We start from the raw sequence: 15,523 nt of genomic DNA, 5'->3' as shown, positions 1-15,523 counted from the left end.
AGATGCAGAACATAAAAAGGTGCCCCTTCCCCCCCCGAGGTCAATAAAATAGTTACCATTAACGACTTTGTTTGTCTCTGGAGACTCATTATCAAACGAGGTACGGAGTACTCCATTAACTAAAGCTGTTGGTTTTCCAACTCTTCCTCTCCATCAACCTTTCTCTTTTTTCTTTCCCCTACACCATCAGAGTCGGCTCAGCCTCTGGTTTCTTTTTTGACCGTCTTTAACAGCTTGACCAGGTAGTCTTCAAAATGGTTCAGGAGGCCATCACTCAGGTCGGCTCTGACCTGCGGTAAGATCTGAATCTTCCTTGGGCGCTTTTCAATGCTCATACCAATTTCATATAGTTCGAGCAATGATCAAAATAGCGCCGAGAAAGGATATGTTGAGCAAGTTGACCTTCACAATAATGTGTCCGCCAGGTAAGCTCCACTCATTTAACGCTCTCCTCATATATTTCCCTTTCCTCTCAGTGCACTAACACAACCAAGGATCAAAAACCCTTTGGCCGACTTGACCAAAAATCAGGTGCTCCGCAATGTGGAAGAGTTTGCCGAGGAGTACAATGTGATGGACATCCTACCCGAGTTGAAAAAAGGAGCGCTGGTTGCGCGTGATCCTACCGAGTTCGAGACAGTGGCAGACTTGACCGAGCTGGAGCTCACTGCCCTGCGTGATGAAGTGCTTCACAAATGGCGTCAGCCTAGATCACTCTACTTCACCATTATCCTGTGTTCTATCGGTGCAGCCGTACAGTATGTGATTTCCCCAGCACGCCTTGGGTACATTACTAACATCAATACAGAGGATGGGATCAGACTGGCTCCAATGGTGCTAACCTGTCATTCCCCGATGCTTTTGGTATTTCAGAAGATCCCAAAAAGAGCGCTCAGGCCGACCGAAACCTATGGCTCGTCGGCGTCGTCAATGCTGCTCCCTACATTGCTAGTGCTTGCCTTGGATGCTGGCTCTCGGACCCATGCAATCGAACTTTGGGCCGTCGCGGTACAATCTTCATCGCCTCTATCTTTTGTGTCCTTACCCCCATTGGCTCTGCAGTGACCCAGAACTGGGTACAGTTGTTTGTGGTCCGTCTCCTCCTGGGTATTGGAATGGGTCTGAAGGCCTCTACAATTCCAATCTTTTGTGCTGAGAATACTCCTGCTGTGATCCGCGGTGGTCTGGTCATGTCCTGGCAGCTCTGGACCGCTTTTGGCATTTTCCTCGGCTTCAGTGCCAACCTTGCTGTCAAGGATACAGGTAAAATATCCTGGCGTCTACAGCTGGGATCGGCCTTTATCCCGGCTGTCCCTCTCCTATTCGGTGTTTACTTCTGCCCAGAGTCACCTCGCTGGTACATTCGACGGGGCGAGATGGGCAAGGCATACAAGTCTCTATGTCGTCTCCGTAACACGCCTTTGCAGGCCGCCCGTGACCTTTACTACATCCATGCCCAGATCAAGATTGAGATGGACCTAATCGGTAAGAGTAACTATGTCACTCGTTTTGTTGAGCTCTTCACTATTCCTCGCGTCCGACGTGCCACTCTTGCTTCGTTCGTTGTCATGATCGCCCAGCAGATGTGCGGTATCAACATCGTTGCCTTTTACTCGTCAACTGTCTTCAAGAACGCCGGCGCAAATGATACACAGGCTTTGTTTGCTTCCTGGGGATTCGGCCTGGTTAACTTTGTGTTCGCCTTCCCTGCTATCTGGACTATCGATACATATGGCCGTCGGACTCTATTGTTGTTCACTTTCCCGCAGATGGCATGGACTTTGCTTGGTGCTGCTTTCTGCTTCTGGACTCCCGAGGGTACTGGTCACCTGGCTTCGATCGCGTTCTTCGTCTTCCTATTCGCCGCATTCTACTCGCCTGGTGAAGGACCCGTGCCGTTCACTTATTCGGCGGAGGTATTCCCGCTTTCCCATCGTGGTATGTTTTTCACTTTCAATTTCCCCTTCTCGCTTGATAGAGCTTCTAGAACTAACATTGATATCAGAGGTTGGCATGTCCTGGGCTGTGGCAACCTGCCTAGGTTGGGCTGCCGTGCTTTCGATCACATTCCCCAAAATGTTGAGTGCAATGACTGCCACAGGAGCATTCGGCTTCTACGCGTAAGTCTTTCTACCGATAGTAAAGTTTCTCATCAAAATCTCTAACGATTGAATTTAGTGGTCTGAACGTCACTGCAATGGTCATGATTTTCCTCTGGGTTCCCGAAACGAAGCAGCGTACTCTTGAAGAGCTGGATTATATCTTCGCAGTTCCTACTCGGGTCCACATGAAGTATCAAGTCACCAAAGCACTACCATACTGGTTCAGGCGCTACATTTTCCGCCAGAATGTTGAGCTGGAGCCTCTTTACCAGTTTGACCGTCCTGCAAGTGGTAACGAGGATGTTGCCGGGTCGGAGAAACAGAGCATTGTCTTTGACCATGTGAAGTCGTAGATCGGTCTAATGAACATGGCTCTGGTTGTTGGATTTCAATTACGGTTTTTGTTCCCGTGCTAGAGCCGGCTTACTGGCATTTGGCTCTATTCTTTTTGGGATATTTGGATATTTAATCACGAATGATGCACTATGGATTTTGGACATAATGAAATTTATCAGGATTGACACTCACCTTTAAATTTTAGCAGAGCTAAACCAATTTCTGGGGGTATATTACCGGGATAGAGCTATAGAGAAGAACATCCAAAGTAAGGAAAGTGTGCTCCACAAGGTTTCGCAGAATCCATGGTTGCTGGGGGATCAGCTGATGTGGAGATATGATCAGGACAAGTTCAATGTTCATGTTATTTTGGGGAGATAAATAGGTGCAAATGATAGAATTTCACCAGGTAGAGTCATGGGATAAAGCATAAATGACTATAAATGACTACAAATGTAGGCATGCTGTAGGCTACTGGCTTGATAGGTGTATCACGTGGGAGTTCGGGGGGATGGCAACCCTCATGTTTTGGTCCACTCCCGCCCCTCACCTTTGTCCTTGAGAGAGCTCAGGTCTACTTTTCTCACTTCCTTTCCTTCTGTTCGCAATTTTGAGGTTGTGTGTGCCTACTTGAGTCCAGGAACTGCAGCGTCGTGTTTCGGGCCAAGCCTAAGGAAATCTATGATCCCCCCCGTCATCGTGACCATCCTTTTTGAAACCCAGAAACAAACACACCAGCAGCTGCAGTGGAGCTCAAGGAACTGCTGTGGGCTGCTGGGTGATTCGAAACCCACTACCTTGACCGCCTCCCACCTATAGCTTATTCTTTCAGCACCCACGAGGGAAGGAAAAAAAAAAAAAAACTAAGAAGTTCGCCTATCCTCAATTTGGGGTCACTTCTCTCGTGTTTTTGCCCGAAGTATTTCTTGTCTTAATTGCGGGGCAGATCTGGCCCTGCCTCCTCGTTGGACTCTTCTCCCCACAGTGCAACATCCATATCCCACTTAACCCTTTCCCACCATGCCCTGCTTCAAAGGGCTTGCCGTGAGCATCCACACGCCAGATGGCCCAATCTCGGAATATTCCATTCAACGCCATTCCCGAGCTTCGCGCATAGGTTGTTTCATTCCAGTTCCTCCACCCAAAATTCCCGAATCTGGGACCGGCAAAGCGGAACAATCAACCTTCGCCATTTCCGTCACCCTCCTAAACCCCGAGCAAGATGTTCCGTACTCGACCCCAAAGCCAACAGCAGATTGCCCCTCACCGAAACCAAAAGTGGTAGGCAAATTGTCCGGTGAGCCAGGTCAAACCGCCGGGACGGTCGCACCATACCAGGGCTTGACAAACTCGGCGAACGAGACCGTGGCTGCATACATCTACTTTGACGGAAGACAGAAGGAGGAGGTGGCTACACTACTGCGACGAGGAGAAGAGACATGGGTGAATTCACGCTGGGTCAGCGTTCCGGATAGCGAAGGCGGGGGAATTGCCGAGCGCGAATTCTTGTTCCGCGAGGTCGGTCTGGAGCGCTGGCTCAACGGACTGGACCTGGAAGGGAAGGATGCCGCAGCCAAGATTGAACGCAGGCGACAGAAGATGGAGAAGCGCCGTGCAAAGCGCGCCGCTGAAGAGGATCCGACCGCCATGGAAATGGAGGACAACCATCCTGCCAAGTCCAAGACTATTATGCGATACGGAAATGACGAGAAGTCGCCCCTCGAGGATGTTTCAGACGACGACCTCTCCTCCGACTCTGACGACGATGATCCAATTCCCGAGACAGCGGGCCAGATTAAAGTTGCTTTGTTCCGAGTTTTGGCGTCGGGAGAAATCAAACGGGGCGAGTACTCCCCGCAATTTGATGCGCACGACGATGAGGAGGGTGGTCAAGATAACAGCAGCGGAGGAGACGCCGATGTTGACCATACCACAAGTTTCGCGAAGCCAAAGTCACTCGACCCGAAGACCATTAGTACGCAGACTGTTACTGGTATTGACCCGACTGATAAACCATACGCTGTCTTCACCTTTATGTACCGTGGTGAACGTGAGTATTCTCTGGATCACTCTTGATGGGAATCGTTTCTAATTTTAAATGAACATAGGTCAATTGCAAAAGATGGGTATCCTGAAAGATCCCAAGGTGCAAGAGACGCCTGCCGCCACCAAGCGCAAGTCCATACAAGCTGATTTCGCAAGCCTTGGCCCTATCAAGCCTGGGGGCTCTGTTGGATTCCTTAATTTCCGGGACAACGAAGCCAAGCCGCGGAAGGGCAAGAAGAGCGTCGATGACATGGACAGCGATGACGACGACACCGACAACCCCATACTTGGCAAGGCAGACGATGAAGAAGCCAAGGATGACGATCGGTTCTTGTCTCCAGATGACATTCAACGCCAGGGAGAGCTGGCGGAGAGCCTGCGAAAGATTCGAGTAGGTAAAATTCCAACATTCTGTGAGTTCTTTGTTAACAATCCCACAGCTCAAGCGTCAGCACTCTGCCGAACCACCTGGGGGCAGTGTCGGCGATTCTGCCGATACGCCGGCTTCGGGATCTGGATCCACGCCTCCTGTAAACGAGCGCTCAACAACACCGCCAAAGGCTGCCGCAACTGGATCTGCAGGTGGACCCTCGGAGCCGTCTCAGCCAGCTGCTGAACCAGAAGATGGACTTTTCGGTAGTCCACTGAAGAAACAGCGGGCGAGTGTCTCGACTGCAGATGAGAATGCCCTTAGGCGCCGGATCGCAGAGTCGTCCGGTAGAATCAATGAAGTTCTGGGCTCTTCCGCTCCAGCGGAATCAACTTTGACCAGTCCTAAGATATTCAAAGAGGGTTTCAGTCTTACACCTGATCTTTCTGCTGGACCCCCAGCAAACGATGAGGAGTTGTAAGCCTGCGATCGTCGAAAATAGGTTACTTCTGGGTGGTCTGATCTCGAGATCTCGTTTGCGCCATTGGGCCTAACAAGCTACCACTCTTCGCTTTGGAAAGCACTGGTCGTTTTTGCTGTGATCCTATGGATCAATTAGCATTTTGCCAGCTGCCGGGATCCTCATTGCCATTTTCCGGGTCCTCTGGATGATCATATTCCTTTTCTACAATTACGCCGTTATGTCCACTACCTACAATACAAGGAACATGCTGAAGGAGAAATACATTTGCTGCACTGATCAGGGCAGCTTGATCATGATTTTAAATCCCGAAATAAGCGTTGTAGGCGGAGAGAAGTAATTGTATACATCGTAGACTATACTATATATTCCAAAGGTTCCCGGGGTCCGTCTGACTGCGTTTGTCAAGCATTGGCTGAAACGGCTTTAAACCCGATAAGCTTCTAAACCCTGAGGGCTATAACTGAAACAAATATACCATTTTAAACTCCTCAACTACACATCCATGCTCAGAAGTATCTTTCTGCCTGCATCTGCATTACGCAGTGTTCTGGCCCAGCCCGGATTTCTCCACCAAGTGAGAGATTCTGCCAAGCCCCAATTGAACCTCAAATCACTAACAGCTTCAAAGCCCAGAATAGCCTTCGTCCGCCACAAATCCACGATGCCACTCGAACGCTCAACAGACCCTTTGGTCTGGATCGACTGCGAGGTATGTCCAGACACCTCATCTCCGATCCCAAACCTTCCACAACGCGTTCCGCAATTCCCCACCACTAACCCCCCACAAGATGACAGGCCTGAACCCGGAAACCGACAAGATCCTCCAGATCTGCTGTTTCGTCACAGATGCCCAACTAAACCTCCTCGAACCGACCGGGTTCGAAACCGTCATCCACGTCCCAGACTCCACCCTTGACGCGATGTCGCAGTGGTGCATCGACACACACGGCCGCACGGGCCTCACCGCCGCCGTGCGAGCCTCGACCACCTCCCCCTCCACCGCCGCAGACTCTCTCCTCGCCTACATCCGCCAGCACGTCCCGATCCCGCGCACTGCCCTCCTAGCGGGAAATAGTGTTCACGCCGATAAGGCTTTCCTTGCTTGTGCGCCGTACTCGCAGGTGCTGGATCATCTGCATTATCGCATTCTGGATGTTAGTTCGTTGAAGGAGGCGGCGCGGAGGTGGGGGAGTGATGAACTGCTTGAGCAGGTCCCGCCTAAGCGGGAGGTTCATCTTGCTAGGGATGATATTCTTGAAAGTATTGAGGAGATCCGGTTTTACAAGGAGAAGCTGTTTGGGTGATGGTGTGGCTGATTTGGTGGCTTGCTTGTCTCTGTTACTCTGAGACATGGGTCTGAGAGGTAGTTTAAAACTCTGCATGTTGAAATTGTTCTTGATTATGTTTCTCCAAGGTGAAAAGATACACATTACCCTCCGATTTACACTCCGTGCATGTACAATATACTTCGGAAGAAGAGGTACCTGGGCAGTATTTTAATTCCCCCGCGAGAATGATCTGCGGGGGGGCAATTGGAAATAAGTACCTTGACAGATTAACTTGTAGATTGGACTGAATAGAAGAAATCAGAGAGCCTTGAGCTATATGGAGTACAGGCAAATTTAAATTAATACATATATTCAAATGTGGCAAAGTACTACAAGAGTACTAGTGGGATGATAAACACATGACGCCCAACATTGGCCCCTCCCCGTGGAGCTTAACAAGTCGGTGAACTTCTCGACCTTCTCCCCCCCTCTTCTTCTCTTCTCCTTACTATCTCTTTCTCTCCAATCTTATTCCATCATGTCTGTCCAGACGGTTTCCATCCAGCCCTTCACTGACCAGAAGCCTGGAACGTACGTTTCTTGTTGCCCCGCAATTGAACTGCTAGCTAACTTGCTTCCAGCTCCGGCCTTCGCAAGAAGGTCAAGGTCTTCCAGCAGGCCAACTACTCTGAATCTTTCATTACTAGTATTCTTCTGTCGATCCCCGAGGGTGTTGAGGGTTCCTTCCTCGTCATTGGTGGCGATGGCCGTTACTACAACCCTGAGGTCATCTCCAAGATCGCAAAGATCAGTGCCGCTTATGGCGTGAAGAAGCTGTTGGTTGGACAGCATGGCATTATGAGCACTCCGGCCGCTAGCAACCTCATTCGCGTGAGGAAGGCAACTGGTGGTATCCTCTTGACTGCCAGTCACAACCCCGGTGGTAAGTAATGGTCAGGAGTATAACAAGAGCTGTTGGAGACTGACCAAACGTTTCCAGGTCCCGAGAACGACTTTGGTATCAAGTACAACTTGGCCAACGGTGCTCCCGCCCCCGAGGGCGTTACCAACAAGATCTTCGAGACTGCCAAAACCCTCACCTCCTACAAATACCTCGATGTTCCCGATGTCGATACCTCCACCATCGGCATCAAGAACTACGGCCCCCTCGAGGTTGAGATTGTTCACTCTACTGCCGACTACGTGACCATGATGAAGGAGATCTTCGATTTCGATTTGATCAAGGAGTTCCTTAGCTCCCACAAGGACTTCAAGGTCCTGTTCGACGGCATGCACGGTGTGACCGGGCCTTACGGCGTGGATATCTTCGTCAAGGAGCTCGGTCTGCCCACCAGCAGCACAATGAACTGCCAGCCCAAGCCGGACTTTGGCGGCGGTCACCCCGACCCCAACCTCGTGTACGCCCACGAGCTTGTCGAGGCCGTTGACGCCAACGGCGTGCACTTCGGTGCCGCCAGTGATGGTGACGGTGACCGTAACATGATCTACGGTGCCAACAGTTTCGTCTCCCCCGGTGACAGCTTGGCTATCATTGCCCACCACGCCAAGCTCATCCCCTACTTCCAGAAGCAGGGTGTATACGGCCTGGCCCGCTCAATGCCCACCTCCGGAGCCGTAGACCGCGTGGCTAAAGCGCAAGGCCTACAGAGCTACGAAGTGCCCACCGGCTGGAAGTTCTTCTGCAATCTTTTCGACGAGAAGAAGATGTCGATTTGTGGCGAAGAGAGCTTCGGCACGGGTAGCAACCACATCCGCGAGAAGGACGGCCTATGGGCCGTCGTTGCCTGGTTGAACATCATTGCCGGTGTCGCCAAGCAAAAGACTAGCGAGACCCCCAGCATTGGCTCCATCCAGAACGAGTTCTGGCAGACCTACGGCCGCACCTTCTTCACCCGCTACGACTACGAGAACGTCGACAGCGAGGGTGCCAACAAGGTCGTCGGCACTCTGTCCGACCTGGTCGCCAACCGCGACACCTTCATTGGCTCGGAAATCGCCGGCCGCAAGGTCGTCGACGCTGGCAACTTCTCCTACACCGACCTCGACGGCAGCGTCTCCAAGAACCAGGGCCTGTACGCCAAGTTCGATGACGGCAGCCGCATTGTCGTTCGTCTTTCCGGCACCGGCAGCAGCGGTGCTACTATCCGTCTGTACGTTGAGCGCTACGAGGCCGACAAGTCCAAGTTCGGTCTCACTGCTCAGGAGTACCTGGCTGATAACATCTCGCTGTCCCTCTCTCTGCTCAAGTTCAAAGAGTATGTTGGCCGCGAGGAGCCTGATGTTAAGACCTAAGTTTGGTTAGGTTGTTAGGGTTAATGTGGAACCTGCTGGATGGGGATCACCTTTTAATTGTTTTGCAGTTTTATCTGAACGCGAGAAGAATGATGATCGAAAAGCAGTATCAAGATTAAAATATTATACTTTGGCAGGAGATAGAAACTGTATCTTTATCATAATCCGAGCCTGGCTTATCTTAAATTCAGACCTCCAGCTCTGCTAATGAAGTATATGCATTATTGTCCTCTGTGCTAGATCTCAAATTGGGGGAAGTAAACATAAAATATCATAGAATCGTAGCATCGTAAATCATCAGGCCCTTCCATATAATTACGCTTTCCATGCAGCAGCAGAAACTCTCAACTTCTCCTCCCACCAGCTCTCCCATTTAACAACCCTCTCATCCCTCCTTGCCTCCTCAGCCGCAAAAACAACAGCATGACTCCGCACTGCCTCCTCAAGCGAACATCCAACAAACCTCGTTTGCGCCGTCTCAACATCCAATCCTCCCTCGACCGCCTCAACGGCACTAACAAACTGCCTCGCAAGCCCAAAGTCACCACCACCATGCGACTCGTTCTGCCCTGGCGGCGGCTTTGGTACATCAAAGACCGAAGTCTTCCCAGTAGCAAAATCATAGACAGAAATCGTTGTACTATCATACGAAACCTCGCCAGTAGTGCCATACACTCGGCCCCGGCGCTCACACTGTTTCTCCGTAGGCGCAATCATATGGAAGCTCGCCGTTTTAGCAAGCCGATGCGGTGCTGCCTCCTCATCATCCCAAACAAACGTCACAACCTGATCATCGCAGACATCATTATCAGCTTCGTAGACGCACCGCCCGTACCAAGGCCGCGCAGCGATATCCGAGTCCGACGCCGTATCCCGGTCATAGTCCTCGGCAAGACGGGAGAGGAGCAGCGACTCGGCAGCCTTGCCACCTTGAGCACGGAACACGTCTTCTATATCTGGGCAGACAATGTCAACCGGCCAGGCTGTGTGACCCATCGCGAGGTGGCGGTCGTTATAGATCCTGACTGCGCTGTAGTTACAGTCACGTTCAGCGGGGCAGGAGAGACAGTTTGTAGCGTTGCCTGCGGAGATAGGCTTGCGCTTTCGGCGGAACTGAGTCATCGTGCCGGCTGAGGATATGGAGCGCGGGAAGTGTGGTTCGTGAGCTTGTTTGGATGCTGTTTCGGGTGAGGGAGGGGAGCAGAGGAGCCAGAGGATGAAGTCGATGTCGTGGCAGGATTTTGTGAGGAGGGAGCCGTCGCCTGCTGCAGTTGCGCGTCGCCAGTTTCCACGGACGTAGCTGTGCGAGAAGTGCCACCAACCTACTGGCTCGCAGTGTTCTAGGGAGACTATGTCGCCGATTACGCGGTCTGTCAGGAGGAGCTTGCGGAGGAGGATGTTGTGCGGGCTGTAACGGAGGACGTGGCCGATTGAGAATATGTTATTTGGCGCTTTAGGAGTGTTATTTGGGCCTTCAGGTGGTTGGAGGGTTCGGTATACTGTTAGACAGTCGTCTAGCGAGAGGGCTAGTGGCTTCTCGCAGAGGATGTGTAACTGGAGCGGGGCGAGGGCTTGTAAGATCTCGACATGTGTTTCGTCTAGCGTGCAGATAAAGACTCCGTCTACGCCCACGGGAGTTGGGGTTGTGTCTGCTGCGTTCTCGTCGTTGTTTTGAGTCGCCCGCTTCCTTCGCTCGAGTTCCCACTGCACCCACTCGCGCCAATCCGTGAATTCCTGCCCCACTTGGGGGGATTCGGATATACCCCATATATATCTTCGTCCAAACTCGCGTCGTTTGAAGGCGTGGGGCTCGGCGATTGCATGGATAACACCCGGTGTTACGGTTGTGACGGCACGAGCGTAGGCGTTTCCGCGAGAGCCACCGCCGATGACGAGGAAGCGCAGTTGCTTCGGTGATGAGAAGGAGGAGCTGGAAATAATCTCCGTCGGGGGCGGTATTGGCTCTTTCATCTTGGTTTGGGTTGAAGTATTGGGGATGCGGGGGATAAGTTGGAGCTTTAGAGCTTTGGATCTAGTGATACGACGAATAATTGATGGACTTGTTTGACGCTGACAAGGCTTAATATCCTGTTAAAATCAAGGAAAGAGAGAGTAGAGATATATATAATCAACAAAAAGTTCGAGACACGAGAGATTGCAACATTGAAGTTGCAGTGGGCACGCGTTGTAACTCCGTAACTGCGGGGGGGACGCAACATCAGCAACATCAGCCGGACTCTGATTGGGCCATGGCCACTATATTATATTTGTCTTTCAATTTTGGGTCTATCTTGTCTCTGTCTTCTTTTTCCTATCACTCTCCAATTCGTTTTCCTTGTCGAAAATCATAGCAACCTCTTCCAAAGACCGCCCTTTTGTCTCAGGGAAGAGTAAATATATAAGACCCAAAAATACTACCAAACAGCCAAGAAAGACACAGTAGTACTTCCATGCAATCGCCGTAAACGCCACCGGGTTAACATATTGGTTGAAAAAGCACGCCACAGCATCCACTGAAAGGGTGACAGCAATGCCCTTGGCACGCAGTTGGAAGGGCAGGATCTCAGCTGGATACGAGATGAACAAAGGCGCATAAGCGATGTCGTATGCACCAAAAAAGAGAAATAGGAGCGGGACTACTGCTATTCCAGCAGCAGGAAGATGCCTTTCGGCAAAGAGTCCAGCGGCCAGTGTGGACATGGACAGGAATACGATCATGCCCCACGTGGAAATAAGCCATAGAATACGGCGGCCGTATCGCTCCGATGCAAGTGCACCGGCTGCCGCAAGGAGGAAGTTCCAGACATTGAGGCTGACATTAACAGCTGCTTGGTCGGCTGCCTTGGTGATTCCCACTGATTCCAGAATCGGCGCGAGGTAGTAGGACAGGATTCCTGCGATACTGTTAGTGACAGGGGTTTCTCCAGTGCGTTGTGAAGAGCATACCATTTCCAGCCCATTCTTGCATGAGCCCAACCAATACACAGATGGCCAATCGGTGCATATCGCCTTTTGACGAGAAGAAGGAGCTCCAATTCCTGGTACTGTTGATCTCGGCTGTGATCGTGCTGCATATCAAACGGTATTCATACTGGACCAGCTCATCGTCTGTGTCTCCATTCGCATGGTACTTCTCCAGGATAGCCAGGGCTTCTTCTGTCCTGCCTTTGGATACAAGCCACCTCGGGCTTTCGGGTACAAACATGATCAGCCCTAGGATCTGGAACAACGGATATGATATCTGTAGTAGACAAGGAATTCTCCACGACCAACTGTTGGCTATGCCTATAGTTGCATATGTAACCGTTGCCGCGCTAATGGCGCCCAAACCCCAGAAGGCATTGTAGAGCGATGTGGCCGTCTGTCGCTGCCGAGGGTGTGCGATCTCAGTTGCCAGAAGAGGAGCTGCAGTCTGCATAATTCCCATCCCTATACCCGACAAGACTCTCGTGCCAAAAAAGGCCCAGTGGTTTTTGATTGCGGTTTGAATGATCGCTGCCACGATCGCAATGCTAGATCCAATACAAACACACGTCTTGCGTCCGAACGTATCCGCAATATAAGAGGCTGGTGCAAAAGAGACCAACGCCCCTAGAGAGGTGGCAGCAATGATCAGGCCAACAATATTGGGATCTAGTCCGCCAATGATGGCACCAACTATGTCATCATTAGCATAAATATCACAGTATCAGAATGGAGATATTACACTCAGGTAGCACAAGCAAGCTATTCACAAGACTTCCAATGTATCCAGCCGAAGAAGAAGTGCAGAACATGAACACAATACCCAAATTCAATTTACGGAGTCCCCTATCTTTGATCCAGTTTGGATTTGTGTTGTTCGGTAGGAGCTTGAATGCCTCCATAGGGGGCTCCTTCTCCATTGTATCTTCCTTTGTCGCCATGTTGTGTGCTCTCTGAAATACCGGGCTTCTTGGAGAAAATGAAGTCGAATTGAATAGACTCAAGTCTTCAACCTCATGTTGCTTTACCAGCTAGCTTATATTATAAAATTATACGGCCCTGGAGAACAAGGGATCAACAACATTCTTCTAACCCAACAAACCTCCAGCCTTCCCCGGCTGATCCTCGGATAGTTCCAGGATAACTCTGGCGACTAAAACATGACTGCACGGAATGAAGGGAGGAATGCAAGATCTAACTACCCAAACAGGCAATGTGTCCAGCACAAAGACCCACCATCTCCGATCACCTCATCACAGAGCTCAAGAAAATCATGATCTGCAGTCCAAAAGAACAAGTATATTGTACGTTATGATACCATCCACCACCATAGCGAAGTGAGACAGAATTTCATTCACCACACTCCCCAAGCAGCGAAGCATACCGATTCCCAAGCCCACAGAACCCCTCACACTGCCCACCAACCTCCCGCCCTTTATGCAGCACCTCCTCCATGCCCCACGCAACACGTTCCGCGCCCACCCTCGCGCCCTCGAGATTCGGCGCCCCGGGCCCAAGCCGGAGAGATGCCATGCGGCCCGTCATAAATAACGGTACGTCATCCCGCCACGAGAGATCGTTCGTTAGACACGGGAGACCTGACTTGACCTCGATCGGGTATTGGTCGTTCATCTCGCGGAGCAGCGGCATCTCGCGCACGTCTGCCCGTACTCCGGTTGCGAAATAGATGTAGTCTATTACGGGGAGGTCGGGGATTGGTGGGTCAGTTGTCAGGGTCCAGGTCTGCGTTGCTGGATTGTAGTCGTGGGTTTTTATTTCTGTGCAAGGGTGGATGGAGGCACGGTGTTGAGATGCGTGCTTCTTTACAATCTTTGTGTAGCGTGGTGTAATACTGCCGCCGTTTCGGGCGGTTTGGATCATCTCAAGGCGCTCTGCGAGATATTAGTGTCGGCCTTTCGATGGGATTAGGGCTTTTTTTAATATATACCTTCGTCAGTATCGGCGGACCAGAAGGCTGCTTTCTCCCAGTTCTTGTACTTGCCCATCCACGGCAGACTGATATCGAAGTGTTTGACTATTGTTTAAATGAGCCATTATCAAAAACAAACCCCCCCCCTATTTGCCGGGGATGTTATACATACCCTTCATACCGGACCGCATCAAGAACCACACTTTCGTCACGCCCTTGCGAACCGCCATATCGACAATCTGTGCTGACGATAGCCCACCCCCAACAACGACAACATTGGTCTCCTGCCGCCGCTGGATCTTGTTCTGTACATTGGGGCTGGGAAATGACTTGATCTCCGTACTGTGGCAACATGCTGCAGCACCCTCTTGTTCCGTCGAGGGTTTCCACGGATAAATCTTCGACACACCTGCTCCGCCAGGACCGATGGCCAGGACAACAGACCGACTATAAAACTTCTCTCCCGTGCATGTGTTGACAGTGAAAACCTTCGAGTCCGAGCTATCAGAGAGATAATTATATGAGAGACCCGTGGCCTCGCGCTTCAAGATCTGACCGGGCTCATCCAGACCATACCGCTGGATAACCGACGAACAATAATCCGCAAAGAGGTCTGTGGAAGGCGAGAAGTAATCTTTTCGATCTCGCTCGTCGATCTCAGCTCCGATTGTTCTGTTAACAAGGATGTAATGGTTAGAGCTCTGTTTCAACCACATTTGCACGGGACAACATTTACTGAGTTTTCCCACCCTGTCTTCTCTTCTTCTTCTTATGCTTGCTCATCTCCTTCCCAACACACCCGGAAATCTCCCATAAATCCGCATCTCGCCCACTCTCCTGGGTATAAGCCAGCATACCATCCCGATCCCCGGGATCAACATGGAAAAACATCGGGCTGCGGAGCTGTTTAATCTCCAGCGTGCGGAACGCATTGTTCCACCGCTGCATCCATTTATCCCCAGAGCCGTCGAGGACAAGAGTCGAGATAGATGATGTCGACGACGTTGACGATGCGGACGACAGTGACGGCACAGAAGAGGCAGAGTCAGTCGAGGTGCGCCGTTGCCGGTCTTCTTGACAAGGACACCCGCGTTCGCTGTCCCATTTTGCGGCCCGAACGCCGTTGATCTTGCTGTGTCGTCCTTGGACCAGTTTCATCCGTCCGCTATGCTTCTTGATCCAGTGGTAGCGCTGGTGTTCTTCGTCTGTGAAAACTGCTGATGGTGTTTCCTCGCTTAGGCGTGCGGCGACGGCGAGGCCACATGGTCCTGCACCGATGATTATTACGTCGCGGATTTCATGGTCTTCTGGTAATTCTTGATATGATGACATTTTAGAAGGGCGAGGTAGGGTTGGAGTAATGGTATGTGGTAGAGACGTGGTAGTTGTAGTAGTACTTCAGACTGGATAGAATAGTATATTTGCAAGAACGTACGATCATAGGAGAAGTATCTTTCTTTATAGTCTGTAGTCTACGGGCATAACTGTATTTCTACAATGTCCTCATGAGTTGACCATCGAGGTACTCGTCCCCAAGGTCCTTGGGACATGACAACATCTAGGGACAGCTTCATACTCCACAATTAACATCACGGATTTGATGGGTTATTGGGGTCGATCTTTGAGGACCTTAGGGATGGTTTCGATCATCGTGGATTCAAAATGGGAACCTTTCCAACGTAATGTAGTATTAGATGTATAGATACAAGC

The 15,523-nt window shown here is 51.0% G+C and overlaps 7 protein-coding genes across 7 annotated transcripts; 4 read left to right on the top strand and 3 right to left on the bottom strand.

The window, feature by feature from the left end:
- Positions 1-254: 254 nt before the first annotated feature.
- On the top strand, positions 255-2,455 carry N7471_004872 (Major facilitator superfamily domain general substrate transporter; the record flags this gene model as incomplete). The annotated part of the gene is made up of 6 exons (XM_057277591.1): positions 255-295; positions 351-425; positions 495-758; positions 809-1,938; positions 2,006-2,120; positions 2,179-2,455. 6 exons carry the CDS (start codon positions 255-257, stop codon positions 2,453-2,455), a joined length of 1,902 nt encoding a protein of 633 aa, XP_057137201.1.
- A 1,003-nt stretch (positions 2,456-3,458) lies between these two features.
- On the top strand, positions 3,459-5,335 carry N7471_004871 (uncharacterized protein; the record flags this gene model as incomplete). The annotated part of the gene is made up of 3 exons (XM_057277590.1): positions 3,459-4,488; positions 4,547-4,875; positions 4,925-5,335. The coding sequence occupies 3 exons, from the start codon at positions 3,459-3,461 to the stop codon at positions 5,333-5,335; spliced, it is 1,770 nt and encodes a 589-aa protein (XP_057137200.1).
- A 664-nt stretch (positions 5,336-5,999) lies between these two features.
- N7471_004870 (oligoribonuclease) lies at positions 6,000-6,642 on the top strand (the record flags this gene model as incomplete). The annotated part of the gene is made up of 2 exons (XM_057277589.1): positions 6,000-6,047; positions 6,127-6,642. The coding sequence occupies 2 exons, from the start codon at positions 6,000-6,002 to the stop codon at positions 6,640-6,642; spliced, it is 564 nt and encodes a 187-aa protein (XP_057137199.1).
- Positions 6,643-7,094: 452 nt separating this feature from the next.
- pgmA (phosphoglucomutase PGM2) lies at positions 7,095-9,155 on the top strand. Its single transcript, XM_057277588.1, has 3 exons — positions 7,095-7,197; positions 7,248-7,549; positions 7,607-9,155. Exons 1-3 carry the CDS (start codon positions 7,145-7,147, stop codon positions 8,917-8,919), a joined length of 1,668 nt encoding a protein of 555 aa, XP_057137198.1. The 5' UTR covers positions 7,095-7,144; the 3' UTR covers positions 8,920-9,155.
- Positions 9,156-9,234: 79 nt separating this feature from the next.
- Positions 9,235-10,890, bottom strand: N7471_004868 (Gfo/Idh/MocA family protein; the record flags this gene model as incomplete). The annotated part of the gene is made up of 1 exon (XM_057277587.1): positions 9,235-10,890. The coding sequence occupies one exon, from the start codon at positions 10,888-10,890 to the stop codon at positions 9,235-9,237; it is 1,656 nt and encodes a 551-aa protein (XP_057137197.1).
- A 315-nt stretch (positions 10,891-11,205) lies between these two features.
- Positions 11,206-12,824, bottom strand: N7471_004867 (uncharacterized protein; the record flags this gene model as incomplete). The annotated part of the gene is made up of 3 exons (XM_057277586.1): positions 11,206-11,813; positions 11,866-12,576; positions 12,626-12,824. 3 exons carry the CDS (start codon positions 12,822-12,824, stop codon positions 11,206-11,208), a joined length of 1,518 nt encoding a protein of 505 aa, XP_057137196.1.
- Positions 12,825-13,233: 409 nt separating this feature from the next.
- N7471_004866 (FAD binding domain protein) lies at positions 13,234-15,262 on the bottom strand (the record flags this gene model as incomplete). Its single annotated transcript, XM_057277585.1, has 4 exons — positions 14,550-15,262; positions 13,986-14,485; positions 13,832-13,918; positions 13,234-13,775 (listed from the first exon to the last, which is right to left on the bottom strand). Exons 1-4 carry the CDS (start codon positions 15,143-15,145, stop codon positions 13,234-13,236), a joined length of 1,725 nt encoding a protein of 574 aa, XP_057137195.1. The 5' UTR covers positions 15,146-15,262.
- Between the last annotated feature and the right edge of the window lie 261 nt (positions 15,263-15,523).

The sequence above is a fragment of the Penicillium samsonianum genome, assembly GCF_028829775.1.
Source record: "Penicillium samsonianum strain IBT 33392 chromosome Unknown utg000003l_segment0_segment0, whole genome shotgun sequence".
NCBI classification, from domain to species: Eukaryota; Fungi; Ascomycota; class Eurotiomycetes; order Eurotiales; family Aspergillaceae; genus Penicillium; species Penicillium samsonianum.
The sequence above is the reverse complement of the archived record's forward strand: the minus strand, read 5'-3'. Positions and strand labels throughout refer to the sequence as shown.